This window comes from Eutrigla gurnardus (assembly GCF_963514095.1).
Source record: "Eutrigla gurnardus genome assembly, chromosome: 19".
NCBI classification, from domain to species: Eukaryota; Metazoa; Chordata; class Actinopteri; order Perciformes; family Triglidae; genus Eutrigla; species Eutrigla gurnardus.
In genome coordinates, this window is record NC_139930.1 from 8,881,143 (window position 1) to 8,909,075 (window position 27,933).

At 41.7% G+C, this 27,933-nt stretch overlaps 1 protein-coding gene across 2 annotated transcripts in view; it reads right to left on the reverse strand.

Annotated features, from left to right (window-relative positions):
• Positions 1 to 27,933, reverse strand: part of whrna (whirlin a) — a 145,510-nt gene that overhangs the window by 30,679 nt on the left and 86,898 nt on the right. For both annotated transcript variants that reach the window (XM_084034413.1, XM_084034412.1), the window contains exons 4-5: positions 9,781 to 9,989; positions 7,058 to 7,094 (exon numbers count right to left, since the gene is read on the reverse strand). In XM_084034413.1, coding sequence (XP_083890539.1) covers positions 7,058 to 7,094; positions 9,781 to 9,989 — 246 coding nt within the window. The remainder of the gene's footprint in view (positions 1 to 7,057; positions 7,095 to 9,780; positions 9,990 to 27,933) is intronic.

A 27,933-nucleotide genomic window follows, 5' to 3' on the forward strand; every position in this document is an offset into this window, starting at 1 on the left:
AGGGAAAATGCTGAATTGCTGCAATTTGTGAAGCCCAGGGGCACAGCACGATTTGTTCACATGAATTGTCTTGGTAATACTTGGCTGAGAACCTCTCTGTTTTATTATCTGCACTAGCCGGCTCTGCTGTAAACAAGAGAATAAAGCGAGTGGAGCGAGGAAACCATTTCTGTTGTCATGATGTTTCGTCAACAGCTACAAAGGAAAAGAGGAGAAAATCTAACACATGAATTCTGAAGCTGATGATAATTATTTCTTTTGAATGCCAGAGTTAGCTCATTATCTGCTCTCCACTCATTGATGTATTTCTAAATCAACTGTCGGTGTAATGTCTCACACCTGATGTGAGTTTGCTTAGAAACCTGCATGGATTGCTCAGTTTAGGGCTGCCGCCACGTAGTCCATCAGTCAACTAATTAGTCGTTTTGGTTTTCTTTGATGAAGATCTCTGTAATTATTTTTTTTACATTGATTTAACTTATAAAGGTTATTAATCCCCTACATCACCTCAGCTGGGAAATAAAAATGGGCTCAAACCGAAAATATGCAAAAAAAACGAAAACATTTTACACCGACTAATGGAAGGATTGATGTTGTTTTTCTTTATCACAAATCAGAAATCTTGAGGAAAATATCCAAACTGATTTTTGCATTAAATTCCTTGCTCTCATTGTAATCGGTTTTGGTAGTTATGCACAGACTCATGACAGGACAGATGTGAAACATCAGCCATAAAAATGCAACATCAATGGCTCGGATTGAACTTTGACCTTCATGTCACGTCTTGTCATGTCACGTTACCTTGATTTCCCAGTTGAGTGTGGAGCAGAAATGCCAATCAAACTAAAAAGCATTTTGACAAAAATTGTACAGGTCCTAAACATGATGCTTTCAACAGTTTTAATGTTTTTTTAACAGTGTCCAGTCTTTCAGCAGGTGTTATTTCTCTGCACATATGAGCAACTGGATGGGAAGTTTCCAATAAACTCTCGGAGAGGGTCAAAGAAACCAAGTGGTCATGAATTCTCCAGGCTGACAGCTGGAGGCTGAAAGCAACACAGCAGGTTACTGAAATGCTGTTGCAGCTGCAATGCTTTGACTGACGTGGTTCAAATGCTTTTAAATTACCTATACTCATGTTCCCTGTGTAAATAATGACTGTCATTTCTCATTCACAAAGAGGATAAAGCATCAATTGTCAGTATCAGTAGTGGCATAACTATATACAAAGTCAATGAATGGACGCAGACGTGGCATTAGTTGTCAAACCGGAGCAAAATAAAAATGTACCCTTTGCCATCAACAGAGACAAGAGAGATAAAAGAAACATATTTAAGGAAAGTAATAGACAGAACTGAACCCAGTAGCAAATTTTAGATATACCCGTTCCTGTCCTGTCTCCTTCCAATAGTCAGTGTTGGATTCTTTTAACAACAAACACGATATTTCACCCTTTACCAAGCAGTGACTAAACTGATCCAGGTCTTAACCACAGCGTTGGGAGGCACCGTGCATATGACGTCTAATGTCTTGCAGATTTTTGGGACCGTTTCTCAGAGATGCTGATAAGTGAACAGTGCCTCGCCCTTAGAAATCCATCTCAGTTTTTCATTTGAAAAGAGGCCCCTTTAACAAAAAAGCCACGCCAGGGTGCGTTTTATGGCTGTGAATTACATTTAAACCCTCGTTGCATCCCAGTCTGGAGGAAATGTGTTCCTCCTCCATTGATAATACCTCCCACAACCAGAGTCTCTCTCTCTCTTCTCTCGTACAGTGTGGCTTCAGTACATTGACTCCCAACACTTTCAGGAGAAGACTGTCCATCATCGCTTCCATAATGAGAAGTGAGCTCTCCCGTCACCTTCCTCCTCTCTCTCTCACCCCTTTTCTTTGTCCGCCGTCAGCTGCTGTCTCCTCTAACTCTCCTACTCTTATTTCTCCATTCCAACACACTCTCATTTGCTTTGTTAAAAGTCACAGTGAAAGTCAACCAAGATAGCAGTACACTATAGGCTGAGTGACTTAGAGGGATAGTTGGGAGATTTTGAAGTGGGCTTGTATGAGGTCCTTATTGATAGTCAGTGTGTTACCTACAGTAGGTGGCGGTCTACACGCCTCCCAGTTTGGGGAAACACTTGAAGTGTCCGCTACATTTAGAATATTTCACTGATTGACCTTGCTGTCAGACAGCCCTTCCCGACGGGCAACTGAAGCCGTTATCTATGCCCTTTCAAACCACCAGACTCATTTGACAAAAACTGTCAGTTTACCTTGCAGAACACAGGAGTTGCCTCCATCAGTTAGTGTGTTTGTGTTATTGTGTGACTTTGGCGTTTTAAAGGATTAGTTCTGATTCACCAAAGTCACACAATAACTCAAAAAATAAGTAATCAAAGCAGTGGTAGACCAGCACAATCCATGTTCTGCAAGACAAAATGACTGGTGGGCTTTAAGAGTATGGATATATATATATTTCAAACGTATCTCATTGTAGTACAAAAAACGAAGAAAAAAGAAAGGCAAGAAGTAAACAGAAAAAGTGTGCATTAAGGAGTCATGCCGCAGCACGTTTTCCCCAGATTACAATGTCGTGATACAGTGCCTCTTTGATTGAGCTCCTCTAAATATTCCCACTTCCTGTCTGCTGCCCCGTCTGTTCCCATCCATCCGTGACAGAGTTTGGTTCAGTGGAACAGAGACACACGTCACTGCTACTGTCCGACAAAAACAGTCACACTCATGTCCGTTATTTGTCAGGCAGAGACAATGAAGTGGTAGCAGTACAAAGAGAACAGAAGTAACATAGATGCAGCTAATTGTATTAATTTGACCATCAGACACTCCAGATATTCTACAAGATGCATTAGACATTTCTACAATTACCTTCAAAACACTATTGCTACTGAGATCATCTCAAAATGCCATTAATCGGTCCACCACTAATATTGACTCAAGCTCTGAAGATTCCATGCCATACACACCCATTATGACATCAGAAACTTCACCAAACTAAAACGGCGATATCTCTAAAACTGTACGGTCTATAAGTACAGAACGCGAACAGCCTTCAGCGTGGAGATATTGGAGTTTGGATTGAGACGGAGACTGATAGTGATAGTGAATTTTTCAACTTTGTGAGACAACTTTGTGAGACAACTTTGTGAGAAGAACGAAATTTCATCTATGTTCAAACAGATAGAGACAGAACTTTTTCATCTGGAGCAGGCTGATCTCCACCAGTCTGCTCTTCTCGTCCATCTGTTCATTGGCGACAGCCGGTTTACATTTTTAATTTGTGTAAACCATCACCCCAGCAGCCAAGATGCAGCAGGGAAACGACTACAGTAGGCGTCCAGTCCAAACCTGCCCTCAGGAGACCATCAGCGAGCTGAGCATCGGCAGCAGCAAAATAAACGCTGGCGAGCACAGCAAGAGGAGCTGACGAGCTGATACGACAGAAGACCCTGAAAGAAGTGTTAATCAATCGGGAGAAGGCCTTCCGCGAGAAAGCGGAGAGGCTCAAGAGGGCAAGTGACGCACAGAACTTCCAGAAAGAGGAGAACCTGAAGTCCTCAACCAGCCTCGAGAACTTCATGAACCTCCAGGCTGAGACGGAGGTCACCCAAGGTCTCCGAGCTGAGTTAGCTCAGCTCAAACAAGAGCTCCAGCAGAAGACCCTGGACCAGGAGCAGGAGAAGGAGGCCCACAATGAGCAGCTGGAGAAGCTGAAGGCCGAATATGAGGCCAAACTGAGCAAACACAATGAGCTCAAGGACTCAGAAAAGAGGTTGTCAAAGGACCTGGACGCCACAAAGCAGCTGGTTGATGAGAAGGCTGTTCTTATCCACCAGCTGCAGGGGGAGATCCAGACCCTGAAGGAAGACCTCTCTGAGAAAGAGGAGGCCTTAAATGACATGAGTGAGAGCCTTAACTTACATGGCTCAGCCTTCCAGCTGAACTACATCAACCTCCATGCTGAGAAGCAGGTCACTCAAGGCCTCCGAGCCCAACTAGCTCAGCTCAAAAAGCAGTACCAGTGCAAGACCTGGGAGCAGGAGCAGCAGAAGGAGGCTCTGAAAGAACAGCTGGAGCTGAAAACTGAACTCCTCAAAGACTCGGAGGATCTGAGAGACAAACAGGTCTCCTCCAACCGGGAGCTGGTGTCTAACCTCCACACTGCCATTGAAGAGGGCCTCCGAGTTGAGTTGACTCAGCTCAAAGAAGAGCTCCTGGACCAGGAGCAAGAGGTCCTTGATGAACAGGTCACTGTCAACCAGGAGTCACCAGCAGACAACAAGGTTGAGAGAGACAACGGTGAAGCTCTTCAGCAAGAAATTGAGGAGCTGAGCCAGGTCTCTTCTGACCAGCTGGTGAGCGAGCTCTACCAGTTAGATCTGGTGGGGCTTACCTCTACGCACAGCCTTGACTCTGGAACCTTACTCCTGGATAGGGGTTGGACTCCCCCTCAAAATACTCTATAAATACTCTATGTATATAATCTGCCAGCTCATTGGTTACATGTGTGACCCGCCATGGCAAAACCAGCAACAAGTCGGTTGGGACGAATTCCCCGTAAACGACGAAATATATATATTTTTTTCAAAATTAGTGATTTTCGTTTTTTTGCAGAATATGTAAGTTGAGATCATGAAGAAGCCACTCCATGTTTCAGATAACAGTATTGGTTGCCTTAAAAGTACATTTTGTATTTGTAGAAAAAATCTGCCGTTGTCTGTGTTGCAGTTAATTTCCATACTGATAACCGTTCACGCGCTGTTGTTATTTTTGCGGCCAATCAGCTGCATGTTAGAAGCGCAACCCATGGGTACTTATTCAGCGCCCGTGTCCCTCGCAGCGGAGGAGCTGGAGCGGAAGATATCAGACGCTATTTCTACGATTACGGTACATTTCAACGGGATAAAGACAGCGAAATGGAGGAAATCCATAACTTTGACTGCAAATGCTACAGAAAAAGAAAGGAGAACTCTCTCCTTGGAAGACATTCATGTAGCGACAAACTTTCTCAAGAGCTTATGTACAGCATACGGATGGATTCTTTAGCTGCCGAGAGCAAACAGTAGTAGTACAGTAGTTAAGTCAGAAATGACTACATCCACCAAAAAGCCGCAGACGAAAAGAAAGTCCGCCCGGACCTCCTATTTCATCGGAGCAAACAAAGTCTGCAGGAATACTTTTCAGTTTCTTATGGGGTGAGTTTCCGTTAACATCCAAGTTATCTACTTTGCTTAGCTAGCTAAGCTAGCTCAGTACTGTCGTTTTTAAATTTTGTGTTTTAAAGTTTTTGGCTCGTAATGTTGGCATCTGATTTAACAGTAAGGTGCCAAGGGGCCTGTTGGCATTGCTTGAATTGACTGTGATGCTAAGGGGTTAGCAACTAGCCTACCTGAGGACAATAGGCTAGTTGCTAAATCATTAGCATTAGCTACTTAGAAAGTGCCTGTTGATGATGACACATGATGTAAAACTTTTTTGTTTTCCTTTTCAGAATTGGCAAAGACACCCTGACGGATATAATCAAACACTTTGAGGGGACTGGGCCTGGACTAAATTCACTTAATTCTAGTATTGACTGTACTGTAGGATTTTTTTCCCTCCAATGTTTACATTGTACACTTTAAGCATTTCCATTTAATAAAGTACCTTCTAATTCTGATCAGTCCAGTAAAGAGCTTTACGAAAATAACACTACATCAACATTACCTACATGAAAACTGCTTTTGATAACCATTGTTCAAACCACTACAATACTTTCTGCGGTGATATAACTTTGTTTTGCCGTGGCTGGTCACATATGTTTACATATACATGTTCCGCAGGTGTTGGTTGTAGCCATGTTAAAGCAGTGAAAATAATCTAAATATGGTGTACATTTATAGTACATGGTAGTGCACAATATAAGGCAGTACATTGCTGTGCTGGTACAACCTGAGGTGGGCAGACTGCCATCTACTGTCCCTTTAAGGACAGCTTCATGGTATGGGTACTGACATCAGGCCTGCTTTTGCTGATGGGGTGGTTTTGATAGGCATAATATATCAGGATAGTATCTCTTGAACATTAGATTTTATGGATATCTATCTCTATGTAAAACCCAAAGTGGTCTTTTGAGCCACTTCCGAGCTGTGCTTCTCTTGGCCGCAGTGCCAAAACCCTGTGGTACACTCCAGATATCCCAATCCCACATCCAGCAGTTCTCCCTCTCCTGCCTGCCTGAGCAAATCACCATCTCTTAAAGTCGACAGCCCCGTGGTAGACCACAACACCAGCTGTACTTTAAAAACAAGTCGGATTCAAATGCTGGTAAGTCCACTATTGCTTCATTTTTACATACTGTAATTCTTTGATTTATCAGAAAATCTTACTATAAATCAAGGATCATCATATGTGTTAGTGGGTGTGTACATCGCATATCTCAAGACGGGTCATGTGATCTATAATTCGGACATGCGTCATGTTATGATTGATAATGGTTGATAAAGGCTCACAGCGCTCTGTCCAGCAGCGGGGGTGGGGCTTCAGGGCTCTGCAGACTGAGTGGAGCATGTCGTTTGCAGCAGGCCTTACAAGCAACGGCTCATTGTCTGCAGTTTACTTTTGCTGCTGGTCATGCACACGTGACAAGGAAACGCGTTCCTGGAGTCAATGAGCGATGAGTGTTTCCAACGAGCGCTGCGAGCACTTCCACTCTGAAAAGGCTCACGTGCATCGATTGATTGATTGATTGGATTTGTGATTATGCTTTGAAGAAAGAAAAAAAAAATGTAATGCAATACTGTGACAATCTGTGAGCTTTTCTTAGCCGAGACTTTAAAATGTGTGTCCGACTGTTGAGAGATGACACCGCTGCAGCTCGGTCCCAATCAATGACGATAAGAGTGATCGAGTGACACCGCTGACCCCTTGTCACTCTACAATTGCATTTTCCAGGGCAGCGGTGGAGTAAACAGACGGTGGGGAACACAGATAGATTGCTGTCCTGAGAGGAACACACATGCACACATGAGTGGAAATGAGTCGGACTTGTTGTGACTCTCACCTTTCCTGCTGCGGATGCTCCTTTGTCCACCGGGAAGCTGCAGAGACACAGATGAAGAGGACAAATTCATCACCGAGGGACAGTTGAGTTTCTCACTCATCCAGGTTATGGAAATCTTTGTTATCGTAGCAGAAGCCTCTTGGACAAGAGGCGAAACATCTCCAAAAACGCTACGATAAAGCTTTCAAAGATAACATCACTCTGATTTATACAATATTAGATGAGCAGCAGTAACGCTCTTGCAGACAATGTACAGGACATGCTTTCCTGTTTCTTCATTACCTCCATGTGACCCGTGACATTACACATCATCTCAGTGCTGAGTCAGGGGTAATATTGTGGGATTGAAGAAACCTTCAAAGTGCACTTCCATGCACCAATACACACACAGAAAAGGTGAAAATCTAGAGTAACATCCGTACTGATGTGCACACAGAGTGATCACAGAGGAGACACTGAAATACTCTCTCTTTCAAGAGACACACACTGGAGCTAAAGTAAAGAGGATTTGACACATCTTGACTGACAGCTTTTCACCTTTCGGAATACATTTGTCATTTATCAAAGGTTGATACAGGAAATGCACATTAGCGCAGGGTTTCAAATCGTCGTCATGGTTTCTTAGAGACGTGGCAGAAACTGCAGCACAGGTAAGTATAAGTGGTTGTGTCTGCCAATTTTAACAAATGTGAAGCAGAGACATTGGAATGCATGACACAAAAACCCAGTGACGCACTCTCTCTCTCTCTCTGCAGACATTAAAGTGTTTTGAAAAGGTGTGTTATTTTTTTCAGATTCCTGCCCGAGTGAAATGACTCCCATAGACGTCTTCATGTCCTCAAGTGCCCACAGAGTAATAGGCTTTAAAACTGCGTGTAAACGCCGCTTCGGATGCAGAAATAACAAACAAATACATAATTAAAGAAGAGTGGGGGGAAAATACTGCAATCCCACCTAGGATGAAGCTTCAAACTCAGCGTGGATGTAAAGCACAGACATCAAATTGAATTAGTCCCGTTGACTTTTGAGACCAACTCAACCATTTAGCCTATTCTCTCACACTGATTTTCACACGTCTCCTCCATGGCTGCTGTCTTTGTACTGCCAGATAATTGGACTAAATGAAACACAGTGCAGCACTGATTAAAACCGCACTTAAAACCCAGTCTTCAATGTTCAATAACTCCATGGAGAAATATTATTTTATGCAAGGTTATGTATGCAACATGATAAAGACACCAGTTAGTTAGTAAACCATTCATTTAGAGCAGCACGGGGGGTGGGGGGGGGGGGGGGGGCTGGGGTATCAGGATTCGCCCAGAAGTTCAATGTCGATGTAAATGTTAAATAGCCTCATTTGTTTCGTAGATTCAGAGAGAAAATTACAAGTTTGGCGTTCGGGTTGTGTGTCATGAACGGATGAGAAAATGAGTCTGGCATTTACATCAGACCTTAATTTGGTTGTTGAGGATCATGTTCGTTCCAGGTCGTGAGCTGCAGATGAGATGTTCAGGTGGGGCATTTTGAGAGGAGCTCTGGCATTTTCCCAACAGAGCTGCATATCGCATTTTAATGCGATAGGCGGTTCAACACCGAGGCTTCTACTTGAGTTGAAGGAGAGGTTTTCTTTGTCTTGGTGGTCTCTTCATTATCTCTGTCGAGTCTTGTTTTTGGTTCCTGCTGCACCGTTCGGTTCTCAAGTCCCAAGCTTTTTCTTGTGCCAGTTGTCATCACTGAAACTAGAGTTTTTATCTTCTGTGACTCACTGTTCACGGAGTTTGGCGGCCAGACAAGTCAAATTAGATCAGCCCACAGACGATGTAAAAATAAAATGTGAATCTATTTCTGCTGTGTAAATAAGGTGATGAATGACAGTTCTTCACTTGCCAGTAATTCCGATAACATAACGTCTCTTTGTTACCTGCAGCAAGGCAAAGTTTTTATACATCCAACTTACTGATCTAATAAAAAAGATTCATTGCAAACACAGTTGTGTTCCTTTGTAATCAAACGGCCCGATGACACATTATTATAAATGGAGTCATTGTAGAATATGATGAAGGGGGAGGCTTATGTGGAGAATGTCTTCGGCTGCATCAGATGTAGAGATGCTGCAGTGGATGCAAAAACATCTATTTACACTTTTTGTAAATCTAAAATAAAATAACTAGTTAGTAAAGTGTTAAAACATGAGCTTTAGGGTGTTGGTTCACATATTTTGTTTCCGTTGGACAGAGCTGTCCCTCTGTTTTCAGCCTAAATGCCATGCGTATCCTGGTTCTGAGAGTGGGAACAACCTACTTCACAACTCTTAAAATTAGCATTCTTTCCAAAGTCGAACGAGTTGTTCAGTTGGATTTGGGTCATTTTATTTCATCATTTCCCTTCATATCCCCTACATGAAAGCACTTTACAAAGAGGAAATCAATTTTCATTTTCAGAGCCACTCTTTGTTGTGTTTCTGTTGATTAATTATTATTCATTTTGTTTCATATGATTTCATGTTTTCTCTGGATGGCAGAGTTCAAAAGGCTATTTGTTTGTTGATTATAATTAATTTCCAAAAGACAACTGAAAAAGCAAGCATTTTTCACTTCATGTTGAATCTTAAATCTTGAATCTTAAAAATGTAATTAAACTTGTTGTTGTTGATACTTTAATAATTAATGAACTGTAAAAACATTAGCATTAGTAAGTCAGAGTAATAATATTTCACAACTCACCCTGCCACGCTGCTGTTGGCGGAGCTCTCTCCGATCTGCGAGCTGGCGATCCACTTGGTCTCTCCCACCACTGTCCTGGCGTGCGGCAAGCGGCCCACGTCTTTCACCGTCATCATCAGGTGCCGCGACGACTTCAGGACTCTGACGGCTTCGTCGTGCGGGATGCTCAGGAAGCTGCGGCTGTTCACTTCCAAGATCTGGTCGCCGACCTGTGGGGAGGGGAGCGAGCTCAGAGGCATGGCGGAGGGGACTGAACAAGGCGGTAAGGGTGGAGCAGGCAGACACTGTTGCATGCACAGGTTCATAGGTCAAAGGTCAAAGATAGAGGTGGTGGAGGTGCATAACAATGTTTAATCGATAAGTAGGCTGCCGGGTTTCTTGTCAAAGTTGTGGCAGCCAACAGAAATAATTAGGCTACACAACGAATAAAGTATTCTCCGCTCACTTACAGGTTCAAGACCAGGACTGTTTAAATATGTAATCGAAAAGGCTTTCATATGTAATTTCACACTCTATCAAAGGGCTGAGCCTGGGGGGAGCGGCAGAGGGAGAACAATGATGTCCATACTAAACACCACCTTGGACTGTACCTCCTTTAATGAGCCGATATATATCGGAGCTTCAACCTTGACTCAACTCTCTGGCATGTAGCAGGGACCCTCGTCACTGCTTCACGAGGCTGAAGCACCATCTCAACCTCAAACTGCACGTTTCCTAAGGATTTGATCTGTACGGCTTTCTCTCACTGTGTCAAACAATTCTGCACGTCTGCAAACAGGGAGAACTTCCGGTACTCCACGTGTCGATGGGGCTCAACAATGAGCTGACGATTTGATTATGAACATGCAGCAACAACACAAATGAAAAGTGTGCACACACGTGTTCTCAACATGACAGCGATGACTGTGATCATATTTGGACTGTAGAGAAGCGAAGCGAAATCTGAAGAACACGAGCAGCAGAGGGACACCCCGAGCAGTAACCTTACTGGTTCTGGATCTGTCCAGCTTCTGGTGTGAAGATGTTAACAAAACTAGCTTCATGATTCAAGGTCAACCTTACAGCTAAGTGTTCAAATCATCTTAGTAGCTAATTGCATTGGTAGTGTGGTAGCGATGGTGTGGTAGCAACCTAACAATCACATTTAGCCACTGTCATTTTCTCATTTGGTGCCTATTTCCCGAGAATGGTGTGCTATGACTTCCTTTTGCAATCAGAGGTGTCGCCCCCTAATGGCCAGGAGAGAGATTGCAAGTTAAAGGCAGTGGCCTCACTCCTCAGAACCGAAGGTTGCCGCCTGGTCACAAGTCAAAGTACAGACACGAAACAAGTAGTCCTTTATCCCCCAGATGAACAGTTCTTCTAAGAAAATAATGGCTGATAGTTTGGCTTAAAGCTTTACACCGACTCTATTAAATTGTCACCATAACTGTAATAATTTAGTCACTAAGAAAGAGCTTGCTGCACCCGCTGGTCCCGTATATTACATTGTCTTGCATTTAGACTTGATGTACTGTTGAGCTGCATCAATGTTACGGTCTGTTTCTTTGCTCGGTTCCCATTTTACTCTGGTGCGCCAACGGAAGCTCACAATCACTTCAATGTTCTGGGAGCAGCAGCCAATTCAAACGGGAGATTAAAGACATACAGAATCTCATGTGCTTCAGTTCCATTGGGTGTTTTCCAACAACCCGAAGCGACCCAACCCTGTATCTGTCAGTGCTAATACACAACAGCACATCTGAAGACGCTCTGCTCGTAAACCTCTACCTTTATCAGCTCCTACAGTGGCACTTCATATAATCACATGTCGGGGGAGCACATACTCAAAACTGTATTACAGATACAGTCAATCTAATGTAATCAAACAGGCACCATTGCAGCGGGAACACACGCTTTTTATCCGTGCTGTCAGGCTGAGATGAAGCCTCAGGGACGAGAGGCAGATTTTAGGAAGATTACAAGCTGTTTATTCCAGCTGTTTGCGTTACAGAAAAATGGCCAATAATCTGCTTCTTACAGACTTATATACATATATATTAAATATACAGTGTTTGACAACATGAGAGCTCAGTTAATGTCAGTTTCACTTTAATTTGACTTGACTTTGACAGCTTCAAAATGTACACAATGGAAGCAGACATGCAAACGCAGCACTTTTCTTCTTGCTCTTCGTATATCTGTCATTTGAAAAGATGTAGCGTTCTGACTTCAGAGTGATATTTCATATGAAACTATTTTCAACTGATTTCAAAAAACGGACAGCTGTCTCAGAACTATGTTCACTAAATGTGACTGTGTTCCGTTTTTGTATGTGTTATATCATTTTTAAGCAAATGTCTGAAATTTTTGCAAAACTAAAACGTGACAGTGTACTGAGCTTTTGCTATGGCACTCCAAGCAGAGCTCAGCTTCAATCCTGTTTGCACCGATCATCCTGCAGATAATCTCTAACTTCATAGGAGCAGCAGACATTTTGACTCCTGACAACCACTCTGCTTGATGCTGAATTCAAAATAGTACTTAAAGTACATACAGTATTAGCATCATAATGTATTAAAGGGTACTTACTATGCAGAATGACCCATTTCAGAATAATAAATGATATTATTGGATTATAAATATTATTTGTATGCCGAATAGCTTAATCTATATCATAATGTATGTGTTAGTTCTTGTTGAATGTCAGTTATATTTTGTACAACAATATGAAATTAGCTTAATACATTTTGTTGTCATGTGTATTTTTGCTTTTATATAAATTCTGTTCTTGAGTAATAATGCCACAATGATATATCTAATATATATGCTATTTTATAGATAAACAAAGAGCATGAAATCTCAAATTCCCTATAAATCAAGCAGCTAAACTGATTTGGCAGGAAAAATAGGAGAAACTTACCAAAGTCAGGTGCGTAAAGCTGGAAGACTCTTAATACTTTCATTTCATTTTGGGATTAATGCCCTGACACATCACAACACACATATCATTGCTGCTTCCCATCGAAGATGACAGAAAACATGTTGGCATGTCACATTAGGAAAAGCACAGCTGTAAATAATAATAAGTGATGATTTCAGGGTTTTGGCTCACTGCCACGACTTACAGGGATGCATAAACAGAACAGAGCCCCCATTAGGGTTAAAGGGAACACCTGTGTTGTCTCTGCTTCGATAAGGCATAACATCTGCTGTGAAAAAGATGATTAGTTGCTATGGTGATAAGCAACAAGCCCCAGAATCAAACTGAGATGGTGATATATACACTATATTGCCAAAAGTATTTGCTCACCTGCCTTGACTCGCATATGAATTTAAGTGACGTCCCATTCTTAATCCAGTTAAATATGACGTCGGTCCACCCTTTGCAGCTATAACAGCTTCAACTCTTCTGGAAGGCTTTCCACAAGGTTTAGGAGTGTGTTTATGGGACTTTTTGACCATTCTTCCAGAAGCATATTTGTGAAGTCACACACTGATGTTGGACGTAAGGCCTGGCTCTCAGTCTCCACTCTAATTCATCCCAAAGGTGTTCTATCGGGTTGAGGTCAGGACTCTGTGCAGGCCAGTCAAGTTCATCCACACCAAACTCTCTCCTCCATGTCTTTATGGACCTTGCTTTGTGCACTGGTGCAGTCATGTTGGAACAGGAAGGGGCCGTCCCCAAACTGTTCCACAAAGTTGGGAGCATGGAATTGTCCAACATCTCTTGGTATGCTTTCAAGCATTCAGAGTTCCTTTCACTGGAACTAAGGGGCCAAGCCCAGCTCCTGAAAAACAACCCCACACCATGATCCCCCAAACTTTACACGAGGCACAATGCAGTCAGACAAGTACCGTTCTCCTGGCAACCGCCAAACCCAGACTCGTCCATCAGATTGCCAGATGGAGAAGCGTGATTTCTTGACTGGACCCTAACCCTAACCCTAACACAGTACCACACTGGAATTCACTGAGCTCCTGAGTGCGATCCATTCTTTCACAGATGTTTGTAGAAACAGTCTGCATGCCTAGGTGCTTGCTTTTATACACCTGTGGCCATGGAAGTGACTGGAACATAGTGCGTATATATACTGCGTTTGTGTCATGGGATTATTTACCCTTTTATATCCTTCCTGTGTGAGGTATTTTACATACTTTGGTCTGTGTTACTGTATCAATCTTGCGGTTTGTTGTTACTATGTGTCAGCACCACTTAATCAAGTGGGATTATTTGCATCCGTTGTATTTGGCAAATGAATGGAATTTTGATTCTGACTCTAATAACACGCTGATTAAGTTTTATGACCCATTGAGCCTCCTTCAAAAACACACTGTTAATTACAGAGGAACAAGTTAGAGGATGTCAATACATCGTATTAGACTTCCGATGAGTGTCTTTATTATTGTTGCGTTCAGGACAGAGAGATCAATGTTTCGGAAAATTAACTCCTTTGCTCAACGCTGTGATAATTTCTGGGACCAACAAGAAAACTTGTCTGTATTATTCATCACTAAACATGAACAACCTCAACACCGGCGTCTCTCCTCTCCTCTCGCTTCATCTCTCTTCTCATTATTCTGCTCCTGCATGCTCCCCTCCTCTCCCTCATTATACTTCTATTTGAGAGGAGATGGGCCCTGTCCTGAGTCACAAGCATTTCATTTTTAGTGATCAATCTCTCTGTCACATCAGAGGCGCTGCCGCAGCGCTGCATTCTGGGCAATTAAACAGCAACCAGTGGCTATAATGTTTACGATTGGAGCTCTAATCACTGCTGCGTGTGCAGCATAAGCCGCACGTAAGGTTATCTCCGCGTGTTATCTCCGTGCATGTGCTGCTGTCGGCTATTTCTGATACTGAGATTGTGATTTAGAAAACTTCATCAGAGTTCGTGTGTCAAAAGCATCCGTTAATGCAGGTAGGCCAAGGCAGGGAGGGCAAGATTTGCTAATGTTAGAAAAAATGTAATACTGATTTCAACATTCGATTAGTACTGATTTTTTTAATATTCAAATTATATTCGGTTCCGGAAGTTCATTGCACTCCCTAATGTTAATACATTTACGTGAAGGGAAAACAAACTGTGAAAGGGTTAAAGTTGTAAAGATGAAAACACAGACAACGCTGTGGTAGTGACCTGTCCACCCATACACTGCTTTATCATCTATTCTACTCTTAATGGGACCATCATTTACGACATGAACACCATCATGTATCACAGCTGCTCACAAGTACATTTGCAAGTCCAAGTCAATTCTCAAGACTATTATTCTGAATATGGAGGTTGGCTTAAAAAATGGATGTAGTTACTCAGGGTAACAGGAAGTATTGCTAACATTATTGTAGCATGCAATAATAACTGTAACCTATACAACCTATACAGCAGTGTGTGCATCCAATCACAGTTTATAATCTGTCAATGAACGCATCCCTCCTGTTCTCAACATTCAACAACACATTAGTAGCTCTGGTTGTTGCATAGACACAGGGATGTGTTGAATTTGTGTATCCATCAAGAAAAAGGATTCCAATCAACCCATGGCATTGTTTTCCTGCTGTGCGACATGAAATATATTGACGATTCGTGTCCCTGAATACAAAATCAATAGATAGCATTTGGTGACTATTTCACCAGAATAGCTTAACGATAACGATAATTCTCGCTGCAGCTGCCACACACCTGCTTGTGCCTGTGGATTCTCGGTGGTGACTCCATGAGCTGATCCAGGGAAGTCAGTCAGATAACGGTGGTGGCGTCTCACTAGTCATAATGTAAAAGACTTCAGAAGCTAGAGCCACACTGCTTCACTGTGACCTTCATCACCACACACACACACACACACACACACAGTCCTGCTGCCGTGAATACTCACTCATTAAATGTGTATTACTCAACAGCTGAAAATAGCCCCCAACAAATGCGCTGAAAATAGCCCCCAACAAATGCACTATTTACAGTTGTTTAAGTGTGTGGTTTAACGAAATTAAACATTTGTGCCCCATTTTTTAAAGATGTCCTTCAGTAGGAACAGATGGGCATAGCACTTAGTGCCACTGACAGAGTAGGGGAATTAGAGAGATAGACTAACAAATTGTTGGGTTTGAGGATTACAATGAAAATTGTAAATATTTAAACTAAACAACAAGAATTACCACCTCACGGTTGAACGCCTCCGCTAACCAGTCAAGTTACAGAATACATCCATGTCTGTCCAAAACGTCATTCCCCCACTCTTTTACCCTTTTAGACATTTATGTGTGTGTTTTATGATTAGCATATGAATTCTTGAGTTATGACAGATAATGTGTTTTCTGAGGTCACAGTGACTTTAGATCCACTAAACAGTCATCAGAGACCAATGTATATATTTGCACAACATAATTTCAAGTAGACAGGTGATGTATTACCATGACAACATACACTGTGCTGTTTTTTGAAGAGTGAAGTACAGCAGTTAAAAAAATAATGTTAAACTTAAAAGCACAGAACTTGACATGTTGCATATGTATAATTAATTTCTCAATCAATGGGGTCAAATCAAAATTCGATCAAAATACTATTCAGCAGCCAAAATGCAAAAAAAAGAGACTATTTAGTGGACAATTCAGAGATGTCAGGGCAATTCTCTCATATAGACCTGGCTTCCATTGTGGGAGGATTTGTGTTAAATGTTTTAGATTATTTATAAGGTTTGGAGGTCCACAATGAATAGTAAGGAGCTGGCAGTCGGAGCTTAACATTGCAGACACAAATGAGTAGCGAAGAAGGTCCGTGATACGCAAACAAAGACACCACAGAAAAAGAAGCTATGCCAGAGTCTCAAACCAAACTCTCACAGCAGTAAAGGTACGTTCACACCAAACGCGAAGCCCTTTTGCACTCAAAGTCAATGCAAAGACACCAATGGCATGACGCAAAATATGCACATTTTTTTATCTGTGCAAGTTTAAATATTTCAACTCGAGCTAGTAATTTTGCATGACAATGTGACCTGAATGCCTATGAGTGTTAAGATTCTCCTCCTGTCATCACGGAATCAGAAATGGAGACTAAATATATTTTAAGTGTTAAAATCAGATTCTTGTTTGAGTAACACTTTCATTTACAAAGGCTGTCAGCTCTGTCGAGTCAGTGAACCAAATAGTCTCCAGACTATGCCACTGCACCTAATGGCAGCATCAGCAGAGAGTGCAACACATAAATCAAATAGTGGATTTTTTATATGGGTTCTGCAATATAATCTGCAATAATAATACTAATAAACTAACAAATTGGCAGTAAAAGAAATTGAGCCAAAAGTCTATAGAACCGCTCACAATCATTGTCTCTGTGATGCCTAACAAATCATCCCTCAAATATTTGCTCCATTTATCGACAGAATTAAATGCAAATTAAAGTGCATCACTTGGCGAGTGGAAAGTGATGAATTATATCCCCTGTCTTCTTCTGCTCACACTAATTGCCCCCCCCCCCCCCCCAAAAAAAAAAAAAAAAAAAAATATATATATATATATATATATATATATATATATATATATATATATTCTGGCTCCTTCATCAGCTATTTTTTCTTTCTGCTTTTACAAGATGACTTTGTCATATTCCGCCGCTAGTATTTGCATTTTTACAAACTCAAACTCCCGTCACCTCATGGATAGATGAGGTACTTTAAAGTTTTGAACAACAACCGTAAACATTGGAAACGGGCCTCTGTATTTACACATCGGCATCAGTATCGCATTTATTCCGACGTGTCTTTGAAGGTAGAATAATAAGACTGATATGAGACACTGCTGCAGAGCAGTGATGGAAGACAGAAGAGACGAGCGGACGTTGAAATGTCCCACTCGATCATTTGATCAGACTATTGTCAAAGATTCTTCTGACATTATCAGACGATGTGGTGAACAGTGTTGGCTCGCTGGCTCAGGGTCGGATGGTGTCGGACACACAGATGGGAGATAGAGGGATAAAGAGGCAGCTCTGGACCGCTGATCCAGACTGCTACGTTCAGAGGAGGGAAGCTGAACCCTCGTCCTTTGGCACTTCTTTCACTCAAACGCTCCATGTTCTCCAGACAGATTTCCATCTCTATTTTATTCTTCAAAGTCTTATTTCCCTAAAATGGTGAACAAAAATCAGTGCAGTCAGCAGGTCATTTTTATTTAACACTTAATTTTAACATCATTAAACAAATTCTGCTAGAAACGGAATCATGCCCAACATATGGTTTGAGAAAATTGTTTCATTGAATATAGCCGTCAAGCACTGGGCAGCTTTGACATCATATCTGACATGTCTTTTTCTTTGGCAGAGTAAAACCCACACTGATCTGGTCTTAACTCTGCATGTTTTTTTCAAATAACCCAGTTACCCTGCCTCTGAGGTCTCAGCTTGTTCGATTGAAGCCAGTCTGTCTTTGTGGAGTCTCATGGGTGAATCCTATGCTTGATCATCCAGTAAAGCCAGGGAAGAGCCCAGCACTACATGCATAAAGACTGAATTGCAGGTTCAAAGATTTCTGGGCTTAAACCTTGCTCAATTTAGTTGCAGCATTTTAACGACAATATCTTAAGCAGGAAGCAGGTCCCTTCATTAAAATGCTATTTACTATAAACAATGGCGATATGTAACCTCTTCGACAGATGTCTTTTGACGTGCATGTCCCCTAAACAGTGCTGGATGACCGCAACAACCTCCAGCACTGCATTTTATTACAAAGGGACTCGATGCTTCTACAGTCAAGGACGTCCGTTCACACAATAAATGAGAACAGTGTCTCTAACCAGCTCTGAATCTGGCTCCAGTGATTATATCTCAATCACATCTGTGTTTAGAGCTGTAGATAATCCCTGAGATGTTTCTCCGTGTCTCCGACCTCTGCCTCTTATATCTCAGCTCTCCTGACATTTCCTCCATTGCTCCTGTCCCTTGGCAGTAGGAGGAGAACAGCGGAGAGATTAGATATCGACTGTGTCAAACTGCTTATACCTTTGTCTTCCTAGATGGGCATAATTTGTTAGGAGTGTGACTTTGAAGACGGACCCGAGCCTCTTCCAAAATGAAGAGGGATGTGCCAAAGTCTAGACACACATCGTGCTCGGTCTGAGACCTTCACTGGAAATTATTACATTTTAACTGGACCCATTTGGTCCCTTACCTTTCTTTGTACTGCTCATTACAACCATTAACAAGTCATTCATTGACGTCTTTCATTCCTTCAGCAGTCTACCTTTCATTATACCTGATTTTCTCTTCGCTGTCTAATTTCCTCCTCTTACGTCTTTCCTTCCCTTCTGTCCTCCCTCGTCTTCCCCAACCTTTCTCCCCTCTAATTTGACGTCTTCTCCTTTGTCCTCGGTTTCCCCTCAGCCATCAGACACTTCAGCAATGCTTCCTCTAAAACTCCTCAACACTGATCATGTCACATCACATCTGAACAAAGCCGACTAACTTTACAGGTTGCAGAGGTTCAGTTCATCGTCATGAAGTGCAGTAATGAGACAGAAAGCTGATATCGTTTTCTGGTTGCACTGATTCACCGCCCATATCTTCAGGCTACGATGCTTTATTAAAAAGGTCATCACAATGTTCAAACTGCCAAACACTCTAGAAAGCAGATAATTGTGTAAAAGTGCAGTGCTGTGATTTCAATAACACTTTATTCTGATAACTTTAATGAATAACTTATCGCTTATGATGTGTAGAAAGAAAGGAATAGAACGAGCCACATGCGTCAGCTCTGAAAGTTTTAAAGGTTAAGTGTTTATAAGTGGAGTTCCTGTCAATCTTGTCTTATACAATAAATATGTTTAATAATAAATGTATATAATTATAACTTATAAATTGAGAGAGATTTTTCTCTCTTTAAAACAAAGAATTGACTGACCTTTAACAAAATTGCTAAAAAGCAGAATGAGGTGAATTTGGTCTGGAAAATGTTTGGCAGCAACACCTATCATAAGTGAACAGGTCCTTAAAAAGAGGAGGGTCAATTAATTCAATGTAAAATGTACAAATGTATTCACTCACATTTCCCTTACTCTACGAGTCATGGGATGGGCCGGATGAATAAACATATGAAAGTCTTTGAGTCATGAAGTAAGGGCTGAGGAGCCTCAGAAACACTGAGGGCTTCACTTTGGTCTTTTAAAGCAGAGGTGTCAAACATGAGGCCCGAGGACCAGAACCGGCCCACCAAAGGGTCCAATCTGGTCGCTAGACTCCTGTTTGTTGTGCACACAGCACCTTTCAGTGCTCAAGGAATTAAATATTCAGCACAACTATCAGACTCACCTTGGTGGAAAAGCGCAAGTACTTTCAAGGACAGCCGAGAACAGAGACGATGGATGAATTTTCGGCAGGTTTGAGGAAACGGATGTCTGTTTTTGGTCATAGCTGAGGGATCAGTGAGACATCTCAGGCTTCATCAGCTAGTTGGTAAATGGACTGTTCATTAATTATGAATGTTGTCAGACTTTATTGTACTTCTCTTCACTTAAAGACAGAAAAGGTAGTGTTTCTCTAACATAGTAATGCAATGTTTTTTTTCTGGTCTGGTCACTTGAGCTCAAATTGAACCCGTGAACTGAAATGAGTTTGACACCCCTGTTTTAATGCAGGCGCTCTCAACATCAATCCTTCTGTCTGCAGATCGCTACAACTGGGGTGTGAGGGGGTGGAAGGAAATAAGGGATGCCCACGCTCTACTTTTATATTGATTAATCTCTTCGGAAAACTTTGCAACGCTGGTGATCTTTTAAAAGCACTCAGGAACATCTTAATGACGCAACCCTGACAGCAGCGAAGCGCAGGGCAGCGTGAAATCAGAGTGTATAAGCCTAACTGACTGTTTCTGCCTGAGCATACTAATGACCCCCCCCCCCCCCCCCCCCATCGCACAGCGAACAGCCAGAGGCACAAATCAGTGTGAAGAGCCACGTGTATCGGACCAGCAGGAACTCCCGTTATCGGGTTCTAACAAAGAACACGTGGTCGCAGGAAGCTGTCTCCTCGTGAAAACATACATTCAACATTCATTCATCACGTGAGCCGCAGATATTCACAGTACTTTGGATAACATCTGCTCTAAGACACTGGTGAGCCGCTGAAAATGTCCCAAAGATATTCAACGTGTGATGATATACAACAGGGACACACAGAAAACCCTCAGATTTTAATTAGATGGATATATAACATAGGGCTGAGTGATTTTATCGATTCTGCGATATAAATCGATATTTTGTTTCCACAGAAAGTATCGATTTTTTAGCCACGAGTATCGATACATTAAGTCCCATTCAAATCCCCCTGGCACTCTGCTCGCTGCGCCGAGAGACGGCCGCGCAGGATCGCGGCGCTTCGCGTCTGGTCTGAACTGCACTATCGGTTAACAAAGGCGCCGAAAGGAAGCGTGCTTCGTTCGCGGTGCTTCAGTGGCCACCCGGTTCACGCCGGCATGACGCCAGGTTCACACCAGCTGCTGCAAAGCGTCACGGCCACGAAAATCACACATGATTCGCTGCCCCCCAGTTCAGACCAGGCGCGTATTTCTCCGCGACGGTCAACAAGTGCTTCTGTTCAGCTGTTATTCATTCAGAGCTATTTTTTTCATCATGGGTAAGTAAATAACCTCATGAAATGAATAAGCCATATTACTGTAGACACCCAAAACCCCACCCCCCGCCCCGTAGCCAGCCCACTCCGTTGCTCTGTGTATGTGTGTGTGTGTGTGTGTGTGTGTGCAGCGCCGCCGCCAGGATTCAATTTCAATGTACGCACAGAAACTGCAAAATACAACAACAAATGGAAAAATACTTTTTTAAGACAAAATCGAATGTTTTCAGTATCAGTGAAATCAGTAGTGTATATCATGGTGATAGGCCCCGGTGCAAATATTTTTTTTATGCCCTCCATCCCCGCCCTAAACACAAGTGCACGCTTGTGAGCACTCCACGCACGCACACACACGCTTGGCCACACACGCACAGTACGGTATGATAATTCTCCCGGCCCGGGGAGAGAGACGTGCATCGGCTCGGCCCACAGTGCTCAGCAGCAGAGAGGTGACGAGACTAGGGCCGAGCTGTATTGTGTAGTGGAGAGGGACCAACACACGCTATGCGCAATTGCGCACGCACGCGCAATCGTCCTCTCAAATGCGGCTGCGTCTCTCCAGGTCACTGTGTGAGCGAAAGAAAAGCTCTGACTTGCTTGGGCAGACGTTGTTTGGTGTCACCGGCTGAAATTTAAATATCTAGCCCACCTTCAAAAAAAGTACGCACAGTGCGTACAGGATTCCGGCTGACGGCGCCACTGTGTGTGTGTGTGCTTTGTAAGTTACAGTTTGCACTTCAATAAATGTAACTTATTTTCTCACCACATATTTGATTTATTTTGTCCAGCATTTGCAAGCTGGAGACTCTCTGTCCAGTCAGAGCCATATATTGTGTAATTGATTCTTTCAGTTGATATTAATTCAATCCAAGTAAATGGAACACTCACAAGATGTCACCAAAATCACACTGTACCTTTTAAATCTTTCAGAAAATGATGTAAGTGTATCGAATTGTATCGAATCGTATCGTTGACTGAATATCGTGATTTATATTGTATCGTGAGCTGAATATCGTATATCGTATCGTATCGTGAGATTAGTGTATCGCTACAGTCCTAATATAACACTACTTTATAAATAACTCAAACGACTCGTTATCTGTTGATTCAGTTATGCTGCACCTGGAAATTAACCTTTCACACTTATTTTCGCAGATATGCACTCAGCAGTCCAGATATTTAATGAGCCACAAGAAATCTCCATGTTAGATATTCCAGATGCTCCGAGTGACGTTTCCTCTGTTAGAAGTGCTCCTTGTGACCGGATATGTGGGTTCACCTTCATGTGCTCATATGAACGGGTGTATTTTTGGTTCTCGGGGGGGACCACCACTTTGGTTCAGCCTGAAATAGCTCATCAATTATTGGATGAATTTACTTTTTGTACAGTCATGATCCTCATATATCAGCTACATGGGTTGGCATAAAAGTTTGCATATTCATGGTTTCCTGAGGATATGTTCAACTGACTTTGATGACCCAGACTTTTTGCTTTAATTGAAATAACACAACATCTTTTGAATGGACTGCCAAAACTGTGTTAAGCAGATGATAGCACGTAAGAATGCTAAAATAGCTTTTAGCACAAACCACCACTGAGTACAACCTCATAGAGAAGCTAGAAAGTCTGTGAACGCTTCTTTTATTATAATGTATGAGCTATTGTTTTATTAAAATACTTTTTTATTTTCCACCATCCACATGAGTGTTTTCAATTAATTTGGTTGCAAGAGGCTATAAAGTCACACATGTCCACAATTTAATTTCTAATTAGCAAAATAGTTGACAAATTACTTTCCATGGATTAGCTAATTTATTAACTAATGATAACGACTCATTATTTCAGCAATAGATAACTTTCCTCAAAGTGAAGCCAATGTCATTACTGAAAGAAAATTAGAAAAGGATGAACCACAAGTAGGATCGCATAGCATTATGCAAACAGTACTCAAGATATGAGGCTTTACAATAAATTGTGCTCGTTTAAAGACTTGCAGACACCCAGCTATACAGCCTTCAGCTCATAGATCCTTTTCTCTTTGCATTGTTAGTGAAGACTTGTCAGGCTGCTCTCCCAAACATTTTCTGAAACAAGCACAGTGCCTTACAGAAACACAATCTCCTCGCCACAGAGGATTACAGAGGGGAGACGAGTCTAGAAACAGTGGTTTGACACTAAAAGCTCAGATTCAACTCCCAACAAAAAGCTCATGAATGTGGATGAAGTCCAGTTAGTAGCCAATTTAGAATTTATAATGACTAAAACATTACAGGACCATTTTTCTTAATGTGAGTTTTAATAGTTTAAAATCACAGACAAGCGTGCTGATCACCTATTTTGATTTTGAAATCCATTTCTTGGATAAGTTGAAGCTGTGGCGAAGACTGTCGGAACATCATTTGAATCGCTGTTGTTTACCCATTACTGGCTACTGAAACTGTACACCTTTGACACAAATACAAACTGAACAACGACACAGCACAGTACAGCAGATTTAGAGAGGGATAAGAAAATGAACGGTTGTGATAGCACTGCTTTTTTTTTTACAGAGTCTATTATACACTGAATTAATTACACATCATGTGTGAGCTGCTTCCTGGCAGGGCCTGAGGATCTAGATGGATTAGTGAACCAACCTGCTGTTTGTTGCAGTACACCCAGCAGTCAACTTGCATCATCTGTTCCCTCTATTTTACCCTTTATAGCAGTTTGAACAAAAGGCGAACGATAGCGACCACAACTATGAGTCATTAACTGTTCAGTTTTCCTGTCGTTCTGTAAGAAATAACAGCTGTCTGGAACTGTATGTTGAGGTTGAATACATTTTCTAAATAAGTGATGAAGCTCCACACAGATGCAGTACTTTCAATCAAAGTTCATTTGGAGATTTCCGTGTTCAATATCACAATCAGATTTCAAACTGTAGCATCATTTGCTTGTGTATTAGTCCTTTTTTATTCAGTTTCCTGTGTATACTGCATAAGGGGCTTGGGAAGAAAGGGTGAACTACATTTCCCACTTGCAGGATAAAGCACAGAGTTCAATAGAGAGGCTAAGTCACGCTCCGGTGTGTCCCGTGGGTCAACTTACTGATCTAATTTTCTCATCTTGTTTGACTTCAATTATCGAAAAATGATTTGACTCCATCGACTGCCGTACATACACATTTTTTTTTAGCCTTATGGAGAATTTGCTTCGATGTGTCATTAAATCATTAAAGTTGCACTGGACCCACATATACAGAGCCATCTTTTTTTTCATGATCCCACTTAAAAATGCTATACAAATATGAATACAATTAAAATCAAAACTCTGGATTTAGGAAAAAAGCTATTATTGCAGGGAATGAGTCTGAATGAAAACACTTTAACTTGCAGTGTAGGAGCCAAATCGTGAGTTTTCTGATTATTCATGTTTTTGGTGTGTTTGTGTACACCGCATTGGCACTGAGGTGGTGGGTGTGCCACTTTGGGTGTGGCCTCCCTGGTTATTAATAATGGTACTCACCTGCTCACTTCACCTGTTGGGATCATGGGGGTTGGGTGAGCACGGGAAGGCGAAACTTTCTATTGACCGCAATTGTTATTAGTTTGTTTAGTTAGTGTTTACGAGTTCTTGTTATTTTAAAACAATAAAGTCTGTAAACTCCCAGTGTTTAGCCACCAACGGCGTATCGTTGCTTTGAATGGAAGGAAGCCAGTTAGCCAGTGTTGACACTTTAAATAAATATTTCCTCAAGACGAAGAATAAAAACGTGTTGCTGCAGTGCACCGTCCAAAAATACCAAAAAACTGCCACAGAGGAGAGATAAGAGCCGTGTGTTCCATCTGTTATTAAGTATTGCTGTGTGAGGCGGTTTTGTGTATTCCTGTTCAGTTGGCAAACAACCATCAGAGCACAGTTACCGACAGTCGCTGCCACAAGGAAAAAAAACAAAAACGTGCAGTATGCATTTATAAAGTGCAACTCCTCAGAATCCACAGGGCCTTTTCCATTTGTCTCTGTTCCACTTAATATGACAGAGCAGTCGCTGTGACTTTGTAGTCTGCGCCAACAGATATGATACAATTACTAGCATTTGGCTCGGTGGGGCGATTGATAATGTGGAGAGAGCCCTGCAGGAGCCACATCACAGAGAAACAGATGGGCTGTATTCATGCTTACTGCCTTAGCCCGACGCCTAATGTGACAGAACATCCCAGAGTGTGTTCATATCACTCAGAGCAGGTGTGTGTGTGTGTGTGTGTGTGTGTATATATATGTATATATATATATATATATATATATATATATATATATAGGAACAGAATGATTTATAGAAAACTCTAATTCCATAACAATAAAAGTTTCATATCAATGTGTCTATAAAATGTTCCCAGCCAATGTGAGTCATTTCCCCCCATTAAAGGTTGATTATGAGATTATGACTACTTCCTGGATGTGAGAAAGACACCGTTTGAATGACAGTCATGACCGTCTAGTTGTGGAGAAAAACGATAATGGGTGAGACTAACAAATGAGGCTCTCATCAGGAGCACCGTGTCTCTGTGAACATCTGTGTGGTGCTCGCTTGTAAACCCAGGGCTCTGAACAGGATGAACAGACGAGTGTTAAAAGGGGACATATCACACTCATTACCACTTCCACTAGAACATGTTTACCTGCTTTAGTGTAAAAAAAACCCATCATTATTCTCACGCTGTCTGTCCTGTTATCACCCTTTAGTATTAGGTATATTCGAATGAGCCTATGTGACATAGGAAGGAGGGTCAAAACTGAATGGCTTGTTGAATCACATGTGTTCTGATCTGGCAGCCTACGACATACTGAGTGGGTTGTCTTGTTTCATAGCTCTGATTGATGCTCTTAAATGTATGTACAGTATATGTTCTGAAAAGGTGAGTTTTTCATGATATGTCCCCTTTAAACTGTGACTATCTAGGATTCAAAGTGAATTTGTAACACACGCTCAAAGTTAAATTACATGTTTAATATCTTACTTATTAGTAGTTTTTGTTTATTTATATGTTATATGTTAAATTTAAAATATTACTATTAAAAATAATACTACAAAACCCCAGCAGCAGCTGAATATACTTAATGCAAAATGCAAACAATTAGGAACAAAACAAAAATAGAATGACAAGCTTTACATTGAAATATTGAGAAGAAAAGAAAGAGAGAATGAAAAAAAAAAGATAAAGCAGCGAGTGGGTGAGAGTGGGCGGCATGGTTTTCCTATGAAGAGCAGCAGTTGTGATTTACTCCTCAGTGTTCCCCAGAGATTTGGGGAAATGAGGAAGCACAGGTGCCTGTCAACAGGCCAGACTTTGATCAATGAGCCTCTGGGTAGCAATCACACTATCCAGTTGTCTGTGTGGTCCACAGTTGGCGCATTTGTATTTGAATCTCATGTATATTAAATCCGGAAACAAGGTACTGCCTTTTCTTTTCTTCCAGCACAGCAGGGTGTCAGGCGTGTGGGCACAGTCACATATCTATAATAAGTATAAATAAATATCCGGCCTTGCCTTTAAAGTGATTTCCAGCTGTGCAGCCAGAAACGGTCTAATGTGGAGCCCATTTCCACTTCACAGAGACACACGGCAGCAGGGCTTCTACTGTACGTAACCTGCAGCCTGCATGTTCTACTCGAGCACTGATATTGGATGTAAGTAGCGGGGCTCAGCATGTGCTCTGAATATTAGTTCAGAAATTGTTTATATTACCAGGAATATACACAAATACAAGGACATGGCACGCTAATGACGGTTGTGTTGTTTTGCATTATTTTTAGATAACGTCAGCGAGCCGCGTCCTTGGAGAACAAACAAAAGCAGTGCTGCTCTCTTTAATATGGACTCTGTATTCTTTACCAAGCCGCCAGGTTAATGCCATGTATATATTTAGCCATCACAGCTCATGAAACATATGTCATTATCTGCTTTGCTCTATATTCCTGCATCAAAGCACTCTCTTCTTCAGTACATTATGTGTACTGGATCTCAATGCAATGTGCAATACCTGTATGATGCCTGCTGGTTCACTGTATTTGTCAGCTCCATTATTTGTTTTGAGGATTTCACAATGAAACAGAGGATTTTAGAAAAATCTGTTAAGTAAAGATGATTACTCATCAAAGCTTTTGCAGGAATGGAATGATTGCACACAACAATTTAACGCTCACACATGCATTCTTTGGATTTTTTCAACATCAAAAGTTCACACTAAATGTAGTAATGATCACAACTCAAATGTGCAGCAAATGACTAATGGCAATGTTAGTATTAAAATAACCATATGTGCACTTCCGGTGTTAAACTGACAATACAACAATCACGTTTTCATGGCTTTAAGCCTAAACGCCCCGGGTAATACTTCCAGTCTTGCACATTGGCTGTTTTGCACTGATGTTGCCGTTTGTTCTCCTGGATTTTAATATTTCGGTCTCCACTGTTGAATCCTGTTTTGATGTTCCTTTAAAAAGCAGCAGCACACAGTTGAGAAAAAAAAATCCCTTTTCCTCTTCTGCTTTGGCAACGTTATTTTAGC